The sequence below is a fragment of the Astatotilapia calliptera genome, chromosome 22 (assembly GCF_964374335.1).
Source record: "Astatotilapia calliptera chromosome 22, fAstCal68.1, whole genome shotgun sequence".
NCBI classification, from domain to species: Eukaryota; Metazoa; Chordata; class Actinopteri; order Cichliformes; family Cichlidae; genus Astatotilapia; species Astatotilapia calliptera.
The window spans coordinates 12,467,546-12,487,793 of NC_137442.1; the positions used below are offsets into that span (position 1 = coordinate 12,467,546).

A 20,248-nucleotide genomic window follows, 5' to 3' on the forward strand; every position below is an offset into this window, starting at 1 on the left:
GCAGTAATACTTTACATGTTAGATGCACCAATAACTTTAAAAGCGCTACTAAAATTATACAGTTTCTGAGGTCTGCTGGGTTTCACAACTGTGGATGTGGGGGCCATAAAACTATGGCCCCAAAAGTGGGGAAGAGAAGAAAAGAAAAAGAAAAAACCCATCACTGACAAGTTTTCAGTTGCCTGTACTTGCAAAGGGCAAATGGAAATGGTGAGAGCATTAGACAGAACATGATGGAGAAAAAGTGAAAGTACACAGTGAAAGCACAGCAGAGCGAGCGGCGGAGGAAAAGTGAAAGCATGTTCGTGCCAGAATGTGAAACCTCGAAAGAGGCCAAGAGAGCAGAGAGGGAGGAATCAGAATAACATATGCAAACTGTTTCACAACAGCTTTTGAGAGAGAGAGATCCCCCATTGTACCTGTTAAATGTGCTGAAAAGATCATTCATTACACTTTCACAATCACAGGAAAAATAAGCATGCGTCATGTCTAATTGATAAAGGATAATATCCCGCAATGAATAAACAGAGCCAAAGGAAAATTTCTAAATAAGTTCCTCGCAAGTGTAATTATCTTTTGGCAGTCATTCGCATCTGTTCACTCAGATGTTGACAGTCAATTAGTAACAGGCGGACCGTGACTTATGTGGATGCAAGAGATGACTTCAATTTAAGTATCGTTTTCACTGTTGACACAAGGATGGCTAATCGAGTCCCTGCTGCTGACTGGCTGGGAACTAATTGTAAACATCACAGTAGGAGCACAGTGACAGAGGCTAGCTGCTGCACTCGACTCGACCAAATGCAACATGTCTGCTGTGTTTGCCAAACACAACATTATGTACGTGTGTGTCAGTTATGTCCGGCACTCCATTTTGTCACGATGATGCTACAAAGTCTATTTTGAGCAGCTGAGCAGATGTTTACATCCCTGCCCGTCAAGCCAATGACATTACCATCCAGGAAGCACTAGCAGCTAGCTCGAACCAATCGCAACATCGTCTCCAGCAAATTGTATAAGCATGACCGAGTCAGGAAAACAGATAATGCAGAGTGGGAGTTTGAATAATGTGGAAGAGTGTTTAATAATCAATATTCCCACACAATATAGAACCAAGACTAACTGATCTCCCTGAAGTATTAAGCAGCTACGGCTATAATAAAATGTAGCTCTAAACAGCTCATTAGGACTGCTGCTCTCTCCTGAATGTGCCCCTTTTTAAAGAAAAGGGTAATAAAATAAGTCCATATGTTGCTCGTGTTAATTTAAAAAAATAAAATAAATCAAGTATACACCTCCTTCCATCAGGTTAAACTTAATGAAAACAGGCTGTTTAAAATATTGATCGCTCTGAATAGAACATTATTTAAATGCATTAACGACTCAAAGTTACAACAACACTTTTTTAAAAACTTGCTTTTCCGCTTTGGGTATAAGAGAATCAGGCCACAAGCGTGGAAGCGGAAGTCTGGAGAAATTCCAATGGCCTAATTGTTATTAACACAAAAAAGTGAGGTCACTATCATTTGTACTGATACTTTCAGCTGCTTCCCACGTTTCCCTCGGGGTTGCCACAGTGGATGGATCCACATGCTTCATTTGTCAAAGATTTTACGCTGGATACCCTTCCTGATACATTTTTCCAGACTGGGAGTACACCAGCTTGTCAGGCCCCCTGAGGGTGGGGGTCTCCCGTCCCAGAATCGATCTATGGACGAAATGAGCACATTTGTGTCTTACAGCTGTAGAAAATGAAAGGTTTAAGAGTTTCTGTACCAAATGAGCTGTAACGCAGGGCATACTGCAACATGGAGCCAGAAATAGATTTCCATGCTTGATATCCTGAGAAATTAGCACCAAGCCCAATATATTTTTAATCAAGACTTCTCTCTGAGACTACACTTGAGGATAATGATGCTTTGAGCTAAATGGTACAATAAGCACAATAACAGTGACTATGCTTCCATGTTTAAAGGTAAAATTCACTAAATAGCTTTAAATACATCACAAAACAGCAGAAAAAATATTTTTCTTTTAAACTGATAATGGCAGGTGACGAATTGCAATTAAGTCCACGGATTTGCACCATGGATTTGTCTAATGTTCATGATAAAAGACAATCCTGTGTGAAAGAGCAGGAACAAGCTCCATTTGAAATTATAGCTCTAAACGACAGGCTAGCCCGAGCCACAGGGTAACAGCAGAGGGCAGGAATCAGAAAATGTTTGGAGCCAAGTCTTTTAGCCGTTATCGCTCTCTGCATTTCATAGCTGGCTTATCTGATGACCACAGGGCCACTCTGAAGAGGCTATAGAGAACACAGCACGCAACACAGAGAAGGGCTTTACTCTGAATGGGTGTGTGCACGATGTGTGGACATCCATCTGTACACAAGTGTTTGCAGGCTACGTGCCCTCACTAGGAACCACTGATTATTTACCAAAAAAAAAAAAAAAAAAAAAAAAGGAAATAAATTGTATTGTTCTCCCTCCATAATGCATACTGTGGGGCCCACACACACACACACACACACACACACACACACACACACACACACACACACACACAAGACATGCTAGCATACTCACTCCACAGCGCTCCAAGTTCGTACTGGTGAACGACAGAGAGAAACACACCAGGGAGTTCAGTTCTCACTTCCCGCATGAAGGGAAAGAACGTATGCAATGCCAGTGGGAGAGACTGATTCACATATGATGAGTCAACCTACTGTAATTCATGTCTACAAGATATCTAATCTAATTATATTGATAATTTGGTATACATCAGCTTTTTCTCCCAGTTTTCCTTCGTTGAGAATGGCTTCTTGTGTTTTTGATGCTTGAATGATTTTAGTCAGTGTTTTGGCTTAAACACAAACCAAAGAAATACACATGTGCTCATCTGAAAACGATCAGGTATGAATGAAAAAGCAGCTAATGTCCAAAGGAAAACGTCAAAACCTTCAGAAAACCTAGAGAACTTTCACTCAAGACTAACCTCAAAATGCCAAGCAAGTCTGGCTGACTGGAAGCAAAATATTAAGAGGGACAGCTATACACCTTTGCACAGTAATGTAATCTTTCAATTTTCTGTCATTTGGAGATGATGGATCAGTGTAACAGCTCATCACTTTCAAATAGAAGAATAAAATAATGCACGAGGACTATAAAGTCGCTAAATGTACTGACAATGCAGTGAACTGACATAATCCAAAACTCAGGTACAGCCCTAGCATTCAGGACAAGAAATAAATACCTGATTAAGTGAAGGAGCTGCAGACATGCCCTGAAATTACAGGCTTCTTTACTATAGGAGGGTTTAAAAGTAAGAATAAGCCAGTGCTTCTGGATTTAACAAGCAGACAGCGCAGCTGATGCATGCATCTGTTTTTGCTCTCTACAGCTTTTCCCTCCTTTACTCCAGCCTCACCGCTGGAGGGTTGAAAGGAGGACTTTGCACAGCTGCCAGAAAGGTTCCTGTGGCTCCCGTCCATCAGTCTTTCCAACTGCTCAGATCCTCTTCTTAATCTCATCCTTCTCTGCCCCCTCTCTTCTGATTATACCAACATTTAGGCAGGGGATTTCACCCTCTGTCTCCATATATGCCTTGAAAATGACACATTCAATTAAGCCCCAGGGGAAAACATAGTTTTGGCTATTTCCTGATTAAACTGACAGCATCACATGATATAGTGGGTTAAAGATAAATAAATAAAGGCGGGTTAGCCAGTGTTTGCAGTTCTTTGTGCGCAATATGAGAAAGCGGGTGCTGTTAGGACCTTGGTGTTGTTGGAGATATACAAACCTAGTGTCATCTGCAGAGGGAGGTTAGCTGCAGACAGTACAGAGAAACATTGGGGGAGAGAGAGAGAGAGCAGGTGTGAAGGAGAGGAAGTAGTAATAAGGAGAAAGAAGCATGGAGACACAGTGTTCCCTTCCATCTAGAACATCGCAATGTTTTCTCCTTGTGGTGTCTTATCATTCTGTATTTGTCACCATCTTTTTGCCCCCTGCTTATCTCTCCATCCCTTTGTCTCCATTCTCTCGTCTATTCACCCTTCCACTACTCTTCTCTGTAGTCCTATCTGTCCACACACCCACTGGACAGAGTCTGATCGATGAAGCTGGATTTTGGTAATCTGTTTCATTTGATATCTCTCCCACTGATGGCCACAGAGATTTAGTCTGGAATGAGCCAGAAGCCCGAGATTTCACAGGCACTCGTGACCGTGACACACACACCAAGAAAAACAATGCAAACAATCTGTCCCTGACGCACTGTGCTTGGACCGTCTTTTTATCTAATCCCTGTCATCAACTCCCTGGATGAGCTTGTGCCCGGATTCATAAATAAGGCAGGAAACACCGGATAAACCGTCCCTCCAAGTTTCCATGCAACACCATGTGACTGCTAGATTGAGTGGACAGCCACTCCAATGCTACCATCTCTGCTCCTCTCTCTTTCTTTCTTTTTTTAAATTATGGCCCAGTTCTGAATTAGAACGAACACACACACACACACACACACACACACACACACACACACACACACACACACACACACGAGCATGCCAAGAAAGACAGGCTAGTTCTATGAACCAAAGGCAAAGGACCTTCTGTGTTTTGAACAGTTCAATCAGCACGTATTTAAATATAGTATTCAAGGATCTTAGAAATCGCAGACAAGAGCCGCAGGTAGCACTTTACAGACGTCAGCTGCAGTGTAAGAAAATTATTCCACAGCAGGGAGAAAGTCTGGCCGCCAGGATGAAGCACATCCTACAGCATGAGAACATAATGTCTCCTCAGAATCCACCGGTACCAGCGCATTCTAGCGCAACTATTGTGAAATGTTCTATTAGGAAGTTGCTTCATATATAATATAGACTCATGAAATACTAGGTATACCTTTCAGGTACGCAGTTGGACTCCCTTTTGCCTTCACCGCTGCCTTAATTCTTTGTAGCACAGGTTCAACAAGTTGCTGGAAACATTCCTCAGCCTCTGGTCTCCATTGACATGAAAGCATTACACAGTTTCTGCAGATTTGTCTGCAAATCACATCAGTGATGCAAATCTACAATTGCACCACATCATTCCAAAGGTCTTCTACTGGATAGAGATCTAGTGACTGTGGAGGCAATTTGAGCATGTTCAAGAAACCTGTTGGAGACGATTCAAGCTTTGTGATGTTATCCTGTTGAAAGCAGCTATCAGATGATGTACACTGTGGTCATGAACGAATGAACGTGGCCAGCAATATTCAGGTATTTAAACAATTGTACACTTTGGTTGTAACGAATGGCTATGAGTTACTGTTGCTATCCTATCAGCTTGAAGCAGTCAGGTCATTCCCCTCTGACCTCTGGCATCAACAAGGCATTTTCGCCCAGAGTAAATGTCTTGCCGCTCACTGGATATTTTCTCTTTTTCAGGCCATTCTCTGTAAACCCTACAAATGGTTGTGTGGGGGAGAATCCCAGCAGATCAGCAGTTTCTTAAATACTCAGACTACTTGTTTCAAAGTCACTTAAATTTTCAACTCCAAGTTCAAACTGCATCAGTTTGAACTTCAGCAGGTATCCTGCCCATGTCTACATGCCTAAATATACAGAGTTGCCACCATGTGATTGAGTAATTAGATATTTAACAGGCAGTGGAACACCTAACAAATTTGCTGCTGCATACATGTTAGTTTACATTTTTGAAGGACTGAAGCACAGAAATTGGAATGATAGGTGATTTTATGATCGTGATGTTATGGCAGTCATGCAAAAAAAAAAAAAAAATCCAATAGTAATAAATAGCAAGATAAGAAATAGAAAGAAATTGTTTGTCAAGAGTCGCTATTAAGAAGCCTGGAACCAGAACTGATAATCTTAATTACACTAGGCTCCAATTACTTTTATTATCGACTACACTGTATGGTCGTTAGAAGACAGGAAGTACGCCTGTTACAATGACTTTGAGACAATGCATTATGCATTTTATTCACTATAAAATGAAAAAAAAAAAAAAAAACATACTAAAGAGGGTTAGCATCAATCAGTTTTGCAGGTTTAAATTAGTCAGAACCCTACTAAGTTACCCATTGTGTTTGAATTTGTATGCAAAATATTCTTACCATGTAGAAATAGGACAGACAACAGCCAATGGTCCAGAATACGGAGCCCGTCTTCACCGATTTGACCTAAGAGGACAAACAGAGAGCAGAAAACAATTCAAGCCTCAAAGCAGTTTTTTGACCATGTATAATTCAACATAAAAAAGGATATGTATACCTTCTGTTATAATGACATTCGGCACTATTCAGAATACACCAGAAAAATATGATATGTGGGCATGGAGTGCAGACAGCCCTATGCCCTGCTGGTTTACTTTATTTGCTTTATTCACTGCTGAAACACCATCAAATCAGAAGCTTGTGTTTAAAAAAAAAAAAAAAGAGAGAGCTTAGTACACTTAGTATGGCTGAAAGTGCTAAAAATACATAACTTTTAATCCTTGAAAGAAGTTTAATAATCACAGCGCAATGATCATAGCCGATATGGAACAGCCAGCTGCCGTCAGAGAGATAAGGCTGGTTCAGAGTAGACCAGAGGCAACATCTTGTAAACAAGCTCTTCTTCCGAGCCACGGGGTGACACAGAAAGTAAGAGTACACATTTACATTAAAAAAAAAAAAAAGAAAAAAGTACACACACACACACACACACACACACACACAATCTTCACAACAGAAACGCATTCAACAGTGACCTTTAAAATGATCAATCTCAGAGAGACTACCAGGGAGAACGGCAGTGTGCGATGTTGTCAAGAAGCTTTATGGTAGCCAGCAACGCGTAAGATAAGCTGAAAATGGGGGAAATCGATAACTGCCAGACCAAGGTGGTCTCACCTCCTCAAGCTAGCCAGCCCATTGGTCAGCCAATCAACCCAAATGCAAAAAATTAACAGTCCTCGAGCAGTTCTTTACTTGGCAGATGGGGCAGGCTGCTCTATCTGATTATAAATCTCATCCATTAGAAGATAGATCTTAGCTTTGTTTGTGGGAAAAGTGACAATATTTTAAAGCCTCGTGGTGCAGTTTGGCTTGGCATGACAGAACAAATTAAGATGAGATCTTCTGCACTATGAGAGATGAGACAGATTTAATATTACATGCCCTGATCATTGATTTAATCCCACCACAAGCCCATTTATCTTCCTTTTTTTTTTTCTTTTAAACCCACAATCCAGTAATAACCACGGCCCAATTACACTGTTTTTTGGCAAGCTCATTGGGTCTATAATTTAAGTCAAGTCAAGAGAGAGACTTTGTATAAAAAGCACTTTAAGCAGCAAAGAGCGACGCTTTATTTATTTATTTTTTTTAAATCAGTGTGACACACAAGCCAGTTTAAAAAAAAAGAAAAAAAAAGTACAGGATTAAAATGATCACTTGTTTTTATACTCATACTCCACTTCAAAGATTAATCATCTATCAAAACAATTCTGGAAGAACTAAAGATGAACTTTATGGAAGTAAGTGGGTTGTTGTGTTGTCACAGTAAAGCTGCTCTTTTCTTTGTGTAGTGAGCTAGCATAAGCATTTAACAGTGTCACAGATGTGTAGTTATTCGAGTCCTTTCTAAGATAACATGACAAAGTATGCTCAAATCATCCAGGTAAAGAAATCCCCAAAACTGGATTCTGTTCATCTGGAGTTATTTTCAAAGTTCAGTTAGCTCCGGTCCTTTCATCTTCTCCCTTCTCTAGCATCTTGGACTCCAGTTGGCATTGATACCCTTTCTTCTGCCCTGGAGCTCCACAAAGAGCTGGAGGGCAGCTCCAACCAGAACCTGCAGCATATGCTAACATGCCAGACTTGCTGAGGCTGCAGAGCACAAGAAGGATACTGCCACACAGCTGCAGGTTGATTTCTTTTGCCATAATGAAGCAGCCGTTCCTGATAATTCTCAATATTTTACATATCAAAGTATTTTGCAAATCAAATATTTGCTGATAAGGGACTTTTAAATACAGCTGTTGAACTGTATTCTGTTATATTAGGCTTTTAGTTACTAATTTATGCAAATGTTTTAAAAAAAAAAAACTAGCACACACTGCCAAAGGCAGAACCACCACAACACAACACTAATCTTGTAAATGGCTCCACGCTGAGTCTACGTTTCTTTGTTTCTGAATGAAAACAAGCATTGTAGCAGAAAAGAATGGCAGTAGTTACTGTACAAGCTGCTGTACTCTCCTCAGAAAACATTCTCCTTCGGGTCAGGGCCAAGGCTAGCATGTAGCCTTTTGCTGTAAATGTATGTATAAAATTGTGTTCAACTGGTGCCTCTCCCCCTGCCCCTATTGCACTCCCTTTGTGAAGACAAACATTACACCGCGTGATTCGAGTCCAGCTAATTAAATGGATACTGAGAAAAAGAATGAAATTCCTGTTATAGCCATCTGTGGAGAGGACATGGGAGTCAGAACAAGAGAGGGCGACTGTGCAACCGTGTGCTGCTGTTCAAATTGGCATCTTAGCCATGCTGGGACTCTAGTGTGTGAAGGATTCAATTATAGATTATGTGAGGGTGTGTATGTTTTAGGTTTGGGAAGGGTGGGGGTAAACAGAGATTAAACAAGTGGTGTTGAATGGGTTAGCAGCAGATGAAATGAGTCTGTTAATGAAGATTGGGTAGGACTGGAGGGAACCGCTCCGAGTTTCCACCACAGAGTGGAGAGGACAGGAGTAAACAGAAATTGAAAAAAGGAATCAGCAAATAAAATAGAGGAAGAGGAAGTAAGGCGAGCAGAACACGGAAGAGGTGAGAAAAAGCAGAACAAAGCAAGAGCTCAACAATGGCAGGGACAAAGAAAGACAGACAATTAAAGGGAGACAAGATGGAAGCAAGACGGAGGAGGAGGAAAGGAAAATGTAAGAGACAAATGTGGGTAAATGAGAATGATAATGGGAGGCAGTGGTGCATGGCCAGAATGATTGTTTTTCGAGGCCCTTGCCAAATAGATTGGAGGACTGAATTGTACTAGGTGAGTGCAGAGGGATTTTTCCCCCCCCTGATAGCACTGCTCTGTTGATAACACGTCAACTTAAGAGGTGAGGGGTGCCACGAGGAACACCTGCCTTGCTTGAAGATGTATCATCCATACACACAAGATTACAAAAGACCATTATAATGATGCAGAAACAAGCAGATGTCCCCATCGCAACCTAATACAAAAGCTGAGGTACAACAAATGGTTATGGAAGAGTTTTTGGACCAGTCTCGGAAAGTTAGAAGGTGACATCATGATTTGGCAAAGGCTCTTTAAACAGTGACTCATTGTTTTCATTCTTATTGTTAAAAACTTTTTCTTATAATTTAATTCAGGAAAGACTGATCTGAGGAGCATTACTTAAGGTAGAGCAGTATGCAATAAAGCAATATGTCTGTGGAGGTTCTCAGTCATCCAGAAATCCAGTTGTCTCCTTGAAAAGACAGTCGGATTTCTTTACGTTTGTAAAGAAGTTTCGCCTCTCATCCAAGATGTTTTTTTCCTCTTCTAATTGACGTAGAGCCACAGGTATTTAAACCCTAGTGGGCGATGTCCCCTTGGAGGTGGGTGCTGAGGGTTGTTGATTTCTTATCAAGTTCCCAATGGTCCCAGTGATGTAAATTTTATCATGAGACATTTAGCACGAGGGTCTGTGCGGACATGTGCGTTCCCGCGTGTTTTTATTTATTTATTTTTTCACCCAAGTGGTGCACTTCAAATAAGTATAACAGGAATGACTTCTTGGCCAGTGGCTCTCCAGCTGTCCATTTCCACAACATACTATAATGAGTGAACTTTCTCTCCCTGGTGTTGTAGGGTCCTGGTTTCCCCATGTCGGTATTCTAGAGGGTGGTGGGAGTTAAAGAACAGGTACTGATCTGTGTGTGGACTTCCGATAAACTTCAGAGACTTCGATCCATCTCAATAAGCACAGCCCAGTCCATGACCGGTAACCCATTTTCTCTTTGTATCCTTCCTGGTGAACAGTGGTGGTGTCATAAGTCACCACCTGTCAGCCACCAACAGTGCAGTCTTGAGATCCCTCACCACCGGTCAGGTGATTTGACCCACAGCTTTGGTGATTAATCAATATCATTTGTTCCTGTTAGACCAGCTCTAAGGGGACAGCCCCCCCACTAGTGGTTAAATACCTGGGGGATGACTCATTATTTGTTCTACACCTGCAGAGTATTCTTGGATGAGAAAAGAAGCTTCTTTAGAAACCAAAAAGTCCACCTGCCTTCTTTTTAAGCACTTAAAAATGCCATAATGCAGTTCATCCAGATTCAGTGCAGAGCCACAGCTCACCTCAAGCTCACCTCTTACAAATATTCACTCGACTGCAGCTCTCTGCTGAGTTTGCAGTCTTTTCTGCTAAACTCATCTCAGCTAAACTTTTTTTTCTTCTTTTTTCTTTGCCATTTCATTTCAGTATTTATTAGCAAGTCAAATGATTTCTCAAAGATGTCATTTTTTACAGCCCCATATGAGCTGATAAAATCGTTGTCATTTGTTCTTTGTTTTTAGTCATTTAATCTAGCTCTGGACGGTAAGGCCAAAAGTTTGTGTCAAAAAAAGATTCTGGTGGTTTTACAGTATATCAGAATTGTTACTACTACTACTACTATTCTTGGATAAGAAGGTCTTTACATAGAGAGCTCTAGTAACCCTTTTTCTGAGAATATATTTTAAAAAATTGTCAACATTTAAAAAAAGTACACAAAATTACACAACCATACAAATGATCACACATCTGACATAAGGAGGCTATTTGTTAACAGGCTGCCCGTTATGCTTTTCACTTGTTGCCACTGTTTTTAAAGTCAACATATGGCTCGTTAGTGTTAATGCTTTTATACTGGAGCTGTGTGACGCGACAAAGAACCACATTTGGATGTGTTTTTTCCAAACTTTGTGGCACAAATTATTCAGTCATTGGGGGGGAAACACCTGTTACCGTTGAGTAGCATATTATCTTGTGTGTGAGGAGCTGCCAAAGCCGCTGGCTGCAGTCAAAATCCAGCATAAAAGCAGAGGGAGCAGCAATGAAGCAAAAAACATTGTCTTGGTTGGTTTTACTGATAAACTTCCAAACAGCAGACACCGCTCCTCTTTTGGTCACCAGTTATTTTTACGTTATCTTCAAGTTTAATTTCCATCTGTCTTTGCTGAATGTACTGACAGAGTGCAGAGTGATAACTATTGCACTAACTAGCTAGCTAGCATTACTCAGCTTGCCAGTTGGAGGAATCTTTTTTTTTTTTTTTTTTTTTTTTTTTAACTGTCCAACTTTTAATACTCCAATTTATTTATTTATTTACGTCACTAATTATTTTGTGATGTTTGTTGAATGTAAAACGTGCCTTTAACTTCTAGGTTGGAAAAATTAAGCCAATGAGCGAGTGCCTTATACCTGCATCCTATATGAAGGCCGCTGAAAGGCAATAGTTGTGGATGCAAAAAAGACTTTAAAAAGATGCAAAAAGATTCATTTTGTGGCATATTGATTCAGATTACTGGTAAGATAAAGTTATTGATCTCAAAAAAGGACAATTAATTTGTAGCTTATCCACCCAGTACGTTACTTAATTACTCCCTAACAATTGTAATGTTATACTATGTATAACATAATTTGATTACTTTTGCTTTTCCTCGTAAAATGACCTAAAGTGCACTCATAATTACCATTTATCTACAAAAACCTTTAGGCTATCGTCCCTAAAGCATTTGCTATTCTAATGAGGACACATGAGGATCTTTCTCTTAGTATTTATGTATGAACACAAAGCCAACAGCACAAAGCAAAGATGCAAACCAGCACAAAGAGACCTTAAAGCGATCGCCAGAGTGATCCTACTTAAAAATATCAACCAGTAGAAACAGAGGCTTCAGGCTGACTGCTCTTCACTGATTTAGTTATCTGTTGAAGGTCTGCTGAGCTGGGGTCTGCATTCAAAGAGCCAAAGTTGTGTTAGCAGTCTAATGCAGTTCTGTCCTGGATGCAATTTGCACTTTACCATAGTGCTGCTGTCCTTTTGAGCAATAAAATATAAATAAAATGTCCATATCCCTGCTGTAGACAGAAGACTGCGCCTCCATTTTCCTCTTCCGCCAGACGAACTGAAATCTACTGATTGTTGCGCCAGTACAAATGGAATGCATACACTGACTAACAATTCCAAGGAATTGAATTCTTGGGAATCGAGAACAGATTCCCATCTCTAATGAGGTCGACAAATAAATAGCGATAAACAACAAAATTCATAAAAAAATAAGTAGATATGTGAACAACAAAGAACAATCAAAACAAGGTAATCTAAATAACCTTAGTCTTAGGCAATGAAGTATCTATTTGTTATACACTGGGGTAAAATGTAGCAGCGACCTGAGCGCAACCTTCCTGAACATAAATAACAAAACATGGTCAGGATGTTTTTGCCATTTTTTAAACACCTTTCTGCTCCACCGTCATGACTTTGGAGCATGCATTAACAATGCTACTGAGGGAGTTTCCTAACAAATAACAAGATGATCAAAGAAAGTCTTAAAAGTATTAAATATGACAGGAAAAAAAAAAAACGCACAGCACTGCGCAGGTCGAGGAATTAACCTCTTACCCCTAAGATGGCACTATGACGCAGCTATTCAACATTTAGCTGGTACCAGTTTATTCCTGTGGAATTCAAAGAATTTCACATTTTTCATGCATTGAGATTGTCTCACTGTTGGCTCCACTTTCTCATAGGGGCACACTGTTTGTGGGTGTTGGGTTTATTATTTATTTATGTTTTCAAACGGACTAAGACAGGGAGACAGATAACCACCAGACACTTTACAATCACCAGTCAACTTGACAAGCAGGTCTTCAGACAGGTTAGAACTAGGGCTGTTCGATATAACGATATATATCTGATGACGATATAAAAACGTCTATCGCTGCATTTTACGCTATCGTTTGTTTCGTGGTGTCGCAAAATAAACTGTTTGCGGCAATATTTTTTTCATCGTTTTGATGGTCACTGTAGTGGCTAATTTCTTAAAGTTCTCTCTTTCTCTTATATTTAATATAACCACACTATGGACGGACAAGCGCCTGTTTTTATGCATTGTGGTTAGCAACAACGATGGTAACACCATCGTGTGTCCGCTTGTTTATGTTCCACGTAAACCTTTCACAATAAAGCTCAAGATCCTGTTGAGACTTTTCAAAATAAACTGAATCACGTGAAAGAGCAGATTATTTACGGATGAGAAGTTTAAAAAAAAAAAAAAAAAAAAAAAAAGAGAGCTGCCAGGTGCTAAAAATTAAACCTTAGACTCAAACGTTAGAACAGGCTTTTCCCCGCAGCACGCCGTGTAATAAATACTCAAAGAAAACGGCGGCCGTTACAACTTGTGTCTAAAAATGTGTAGTTTCATGCATCGGTTAAAACACTCGACTCCAGCTACATGACGCGCAGCTGGAAACACTTCCCGCAAGTCGAGCTGCCCGAGATTCACAGAATTTACAGAAAATGTTACATTTTTGTGATTTATATCGTTATCGGGACGATAGAATTCTTATATCGGAATATGAGATTTTGGTCATATTGCACAGCCCTAGTTAGAACCTATACACATCTTGCTGTTTAGCGATGTGTTCAACACATCATGCCACCTAACTGTGTTTTATTGTCTAACTCATGTAACCGATCTAACTACACTATGAGGTAAGGTTGGAAGGTTAGTTAGTGCGCCACTCTCCCCTACTTTAGCACATGGTTGATGGTAGAGCTGGGCGATAGAACGATAACGATATCTATCGCGATATAACTTTTACTCGATAGAGAAATTAAGCTATCGCGATAGACCTCGCCGCTCTTGTCCTCTTAAAAAAAAAAAAAAAAAAAAAAAAAAAGGTCGGCCGATCCAAATTAAGTAGCGCAGAGCCGAACCAATCACAGCCGCAGCTTCACGTCGCGTGACTTGTTACGTACAGCACAAGTGCCAAGCCGCACGTGTGTTTGTTTGGGAAGCAGCCAGCGGGTAATGGAGGAAATGAGTGTGCCGACTAGAAAAATCAACCGAGCGTGACCGAAGAGAAAACAGATGATGGTTCCAATGCCGGAGAGATTGTCGAACGGAAGAGCCATAGAAGTTCCGTAGTGTGAAGGTATTTCGGCTATTTCAAGTCTGACAAAAAACAGAGTACCGTGCACTGTAAATTGTGCCGAAAGCAAGTCTGGAAATACAATAAACTGGTGCATGCGTCACACTGTGCGCCACGTTATTGTTTCGGTGAAATGAATTTCTACAATACTGTTACTGTTAATTCTACTCTCTGCAGTGTTTAAATGCTTACATATACACACAGTTACTGTCGGTCCACACATACGACTCGGTTCTGCTTCTATGCCCCAGCTTTGTTTACTTTTTCCCACCGAGGCTTCTAGACTTCTGATTGGCCAATATTTCTGCACGGTTAGGAATCTAGCGCCACCTGCTGCTTTGGCATGTTCATAGCACCGTTTTCCTTCATTTCTGCCTTTACGTGTGAACGGGATTATTTTTTTAAAACGAAAACGGAAAATCTCCGTTTTCAAAAATACCCGTGTACGTGTGGACATAGCCTCAGTCTCTGACTGGAAGCGCTAATTCGTCATTCGGCTTTTGTCAGACTAAAGTAACTGTTAAAACTGTTTGAAAAGCTCAGCTATACAACAAGGAGAGATTGAGAATTTCCTTTTAGTTCTCAGTTTATTTGATATTGACAAAAGTTAGTCAGTTTTGTCTGTTCTTCTGTAAAACAAACTAAGATTTATTTTTAGAATTAATACTTTGTTTCTAAGTGGAATTGACAATTTAGTCTGTTTCGTTTGTTCTATTTTGAAACTTAAACGCTTTAGCGGCTGTCTTTTGTGTAGTTTGCAATATTTGCCTTTATTTATCTGAAAAAGTCTCATGTTCCTTAAGTACATCTACCCTGTTGAACTTATTATGGGAAATAAATATTTAAATAAAAACAAGCTGCTGATTATTTCACATTTTACTTGTGAGCAACGGCACATTTAAATCTTACAAATATAGTTATTTGGCTTATATCGTGATAGATATCGTTATCGCCTGAAATGAAAAAAACATATCGTGATATGAAAAAATCTCATATCGCCCAGCTCTAGTTGATGGACTAATTTATATAGTGTTATATTACTCTTACTTAGATACAGGAGCTGGGGATCAAGCTACCACCAAATTACTGGGGACAGGGACTTGGTTAATTTCAGAAAACTAAAGTTGACGTCTACGTGGTCCAAAAGGCCATTAGAAATATTCAAGTCTTATTATTATATTATAATAGTATTTATCATAACAGCCACCATCTAATGGCTAAAAGCTTTAACAAAAAATTCATCACAAAAGAGTTTATGACTCAGATCTCCTGTGAATGACTTCCCGTAATCGTAAACTCTGCAGCACTATATAGCTTTGTTATACTGTGTTCCCCAACAGGTCCCTGAGGTCATGTGATCGGGGCTTGCTGGTTGTCCATCACACAAGGCTGAAAACGAAAGGTAACTGTGGCCCCCAGACTCTGGAACTCTCTCCCTTTGAGCTTGAGATCTGTGGACTCAGTGGTCTCTTTTAAAAAAAAAATTTTCTTAAAAAGCTAAAAACTTGTGTTTTTAAACTTGCTTTTAGTTCATTTTGTTCTACACTTTGTGTTTTTCATCTTGAAAGGTGCTATACAAATAAAATGTTACCTTACTTTTTACTTTACTTTCAAAATGGAGGATCACTGGTTTCACATGTCGTTTCATAACCCCTGCTCGTCACATATTTTCCTTCTTGTTTTTAAAAAGCGAAACAGCCAAAGGTCAAACGCCAAAGGTTCTCAAAGGTTCAAAACACAACTTTAAAAAACGATGACATCCTGGTAACCGTGTCCATCTTTTAAACCATCTATGCTTGCAGCTTGGAAAAGCCCCAGGGGACCTTTTTTGTTTTTCCCATTCACTGGCATTAGATTTTTAAAGCACCATCACATTATGCATGACGACAGTATAATATGAGGATATACCGCCCGGTTCAAATTTAATCTCTTCTGACTTTTGAGAAAATGTTATGAGTGTGGTGTTATATGCTGGTCCCAAAAAACCATAGCCTGCATTCAGACCTTACATTACAGAAGAGAAAGAAATGCCAGTAACCTGCTGTATCTCTAAAATACACACGAAAGCCTGTACACATGTGTGCATACACCTCCCAAATAGGTTTGGTTTACCAACACTCACTGCATGTTTGAGGATGTAAACGCTCCCAGTGTTTGCAACAATCATCAGTTCAGTTTCACTCTGCTGAGCCGGTACACACAGAGACAGCTAGGGCTGTTGTATTGGGATTTAAATTGTAGGCACAACAGCAGAGCTCAGGCAGCCACCTGGACACTAAACTGTAGGAGCATTGCCAGATCAGTGACAGCGAGCGAGTTCAAAAAAGGGCCACAGAGCTGTCCGCAAGCACGCTCCAGTATAGTGACCTATACTACCTTGAAACCGCATGGACAGATTCATCCATACATGATTTGACAAAGTGACATAAACTTGGATGGCTAAATCCACGGATGGATAAAAGGTCCCTTCAAAGCCTGCGGCAACTTCCCTGCCAGGCTTCTTACACTGTGACACACGGCACTGAGTCACGGTGTGATGAAATACCTGCATCGCTACTTCTACCTGGATAAAAGCCTCCACGGCTCAAGATGTTTTTCCACTTGAGTATAACACAAACCTTGAAGGTAAAAATTAAAAACTGCATAAATAGACAATGTCCTACCATTACTGCTGAAGATTAGCTGTGGCATGTTCAGTGAAAGCACTTTCTCATCACTAATTGAACTGGCCTTGTATGAGGAAGGTTACAAGCACTAGTTTCATTAGCCCTTCTAACACTAGGTTTCGGTACTATTCAGCAAATAAATCACACGATGAAAGGGAAAAAAGCTCCATGTTTGTAATAACATAAATTTGAGGCATTTTTTGAAATAGTATTATCTTTTTAAGTCTGCTTTCATTGGATGCCTGTTGCCTTTTGCAGTTGAGGTCTGTGAAAAATTCTGAATAAATCAAACAGTAAACACGAAGAGACAATCAAAAAAAAAAAAAAAAGCAAAAGTAAAAGTTGAATCGTTCTCTCTTGCAGTTAAGACCAGATTCTTCTAAAACTCAACATGCAAACAATGACATGAAAAGGAAAAAGAAAAAACACACCAAAAACGTGGGCCTATATTACACTCCACTGCAAACACAGACAGCTGAATACCCAACAGCTCAGCAGGCATTCCCATTATACTTCTTTGAGGTCCACCATCTGGGGTGCACGAGTTGCAGACGACAAACATGTCATCATTCACTCTCTAGTAGACGCACGGTATTCAAGGTGGACACGGAATTCAAAGTGGCTTCCAGATGTCATTTTAACATTTGCTACAACTGTTCTGAAATTAGTGCTGGCTGGCATGACCAAACATCTTGCAGTATATAAAAAGGAAATCTACATTTAAACTCCATTAAGGTAATATACATTTGGCACAAGGCTACAGAGTTAGGCCCCTAACAAGCTGCCTGCTCTGCTTTTAGATTACCTGTAATGGCACCTTTTGTCACCACTAATTTTAAAGAAAGGCACCATCTGCCTCATTGGTGTGAATATAACAACCTCAATTCTGACTTATTCGACCAAACTTTGTGGCACAAATGGTTCTGCCATCAGGAGAATACAGGCGTACTACAGCACTGAGTGGAGAACAATGCAATGCATATTTAAAGCACATGGAAATTGCTTATGAATGGCAGATCCAGCAACTTTACCTGAAATGTTCTTATTTCTGTTTAGGACCTGCAAAAGCTGATTATGTTGAAGGTATGCAGTCTGTCCACATGAATTTATTCAAGCTCATGTAAAGAGATTATAAATCAAGCAGGGTGCTACTCATAAGCTTAATAACCCTTACTGTTCAATCTGTCAAAATAAAGTGTGAATTCATTAATTTCACTGATTGATTCTAAAAAAAGTACAACATTGTCAACTGGCTTAAAAATGTGTCCATTATAACTTAACACATTTACAGAATAATAAAACTCCTTCATGCACACAGAGCCAATGTGAAAACGACCCACAACCTTAGTTGACATGTTTACCAGTTCCATACTGTATCTGCAATGCTCAGGAACACATGCTTCTGTGCTTATTGTGTGTGTGGTTAGGTTTAACAGTAGCCTCTCAACTTGCTACTGTGCTGTGCAGTAATTGACTCAGGCCAGCGTGAGCTGAGACCGAACATTTGTCCTGAACGCTTTATGTGCAGTGATGTACAGCATTCAAATTCGCATCTGCATAATTGTGTGACTTCTGCAGGCTGTATGCAGCTTTGAGCCATGGAGACATTTTTTTAAATCAGTTGCATGCGGTTGAATTACATCACCGAAATAATGAAAAATAGGGTTTTCTAAATAAATTGGTTATATAAATATGTTACATTTGTCTGCCACATTTCTGTGAATCTCATATACTGGACGTGAACCAGCCAGGAATTACATCTTCCTACAATCACGCAGCTACAGTCAGTCAATAATAGACATGTGGCTTATATGCATAAGTCCCCTGGCCCCAATAGGATTGTAGCATTCTAACATGTAGTAATCTTTCTAGATAATACCAAAGCTTCTAAGCAGAAAAAAAGAAACCCCTGTGTCATTTGCCAAAGTAAACTGTGCTGCAGAATCAAAGGAAATGCACAGAGAATCCCAACGATGAATTAAACCTGGGATGCTATTGTAATTACATTACTGTTATCATTTATGCTGTCTAATTTATGTTTAAAAAACTCAAGGATAAAGGCTAATGATGCTGTCAAACACTGTGCGTTATAGCTGCTTAGGTTTACAGCCAGCCATGGTAAACGCTTTCAAATGACAGACTCATCAAGGAGCAAGTTTTCGTGGTAGTCGATGGAGGCCGAAGAAAAACGTCGATGATTCAGCAACCTGTAAAACCACCTTTAGCCACAATAACTTGAAGTAATCATTTTCTGTATGTCTTTATCAGTCTCACATCACCTGGCAACCCATCGAAACGAGCCATACTTGTTCACTCTTTTGCGGCTGAACAACTATGACTTGTTCGACATGACAGTTCAAGACTGCACTGTGATGAACTTTAACATTTAACACGACAACTCAAGCCTGCAGAGTCTGAGATGTAGCTCCTGGGTGTTTTTTATATGGTTTTTTTTTTTTGCCGTTTTTGAGCATTGCAAAAAATCTGACAAAAACTGCCAAAACATCTGCTTTTATAGAGGTGCTCACACCAGCTGATGAGCACTCACTGACTGTATTTGATAAGCAGAACCTGTTATTTACCGCTTAGTTCCTGTGGAAGCAGTAGGGTAAGTTCAATTTCCCCTTTCCCCATGCATATTTGAGAGAAAGATTTGCAAGCAGAGGCAGAAACAGAGGCCTGTAAGAGTTGCTATCTGCTAAAACTGTCTTCCAATCAATTCCGTGTCTTCAGTGATCCCTTTTATATTGATAAAATCTACAATATTAAATTTGTCCTCCCTGAAAATACCCCGCCATTTTTATTTGACACCTGCTCAGCACAGGTTAACTGCAGAGGTGGGCAACTGCTTCTCTGTAGTCTGCAGCCTTTATATTCTATCCCTGCAGTCCACAGGAACACGAAGTGATTTCATTAATAGAAAATAATTTTATGGACTCAGTGGGATGGCACAATACTGTATGAACAGGAAGCACTGTATGCTCACTTTGTTCTAATGAAAGGCCGTAATATTTACACTTTCAAAGAATCTGCAGCTCTTCTCCAATAATTCTCTACTCGGCACTGAAAACTGGACTGACCCTGAATTTTATGTTCCTCGTAGCAGAATGATGACTAACAGGGATGCATTTCAAGTCTGATATGTTGGAAGCATATAGCAAGGACTACATAATGCCACTTTCATGACTTTAATTTAATTTTGTGGCGTGTCTGTTGCATTTTTTCCCCTTCCTCTCTCATCACCGTTAGCACCTTTAACCTTTTGCTACTTAAACATCATTTTTGCATGGACTTCTTCCATCATCTGCTCTTAAGCTGTATTTCTATGTGGCCAATAGAAGCTCAGCTCAGCTCTTTAATGTCAAGAGAAACCCAGTTATGGAGAA

General features: G+C 40.0%; 1 protein-coding gene across 1 annotated transcript in view; it reads right to left on the minus strand.

The window, feature by feature from the left end:
• LOC113014370 (dolichyl-diphosphooligosaccharide--protein glycosyltransferase subunit STT3B) overlaps positions 1-20,248 on the minus strand; it is a 104,401-nt gene that overhangs the window by 27,824 nt on the left and 56,329 nt on the right. The window contains exon 4 of the mRNA XM_026155846.2: positions 6,124-6,189. Within this exon, the coding sequence (XP_026011631.1) occupies positions 6,124-6,189 (66 nt within the window). The remainder of the gene's footprint in view (positions 1-6,123; positions 6,190-20,248) is intronic.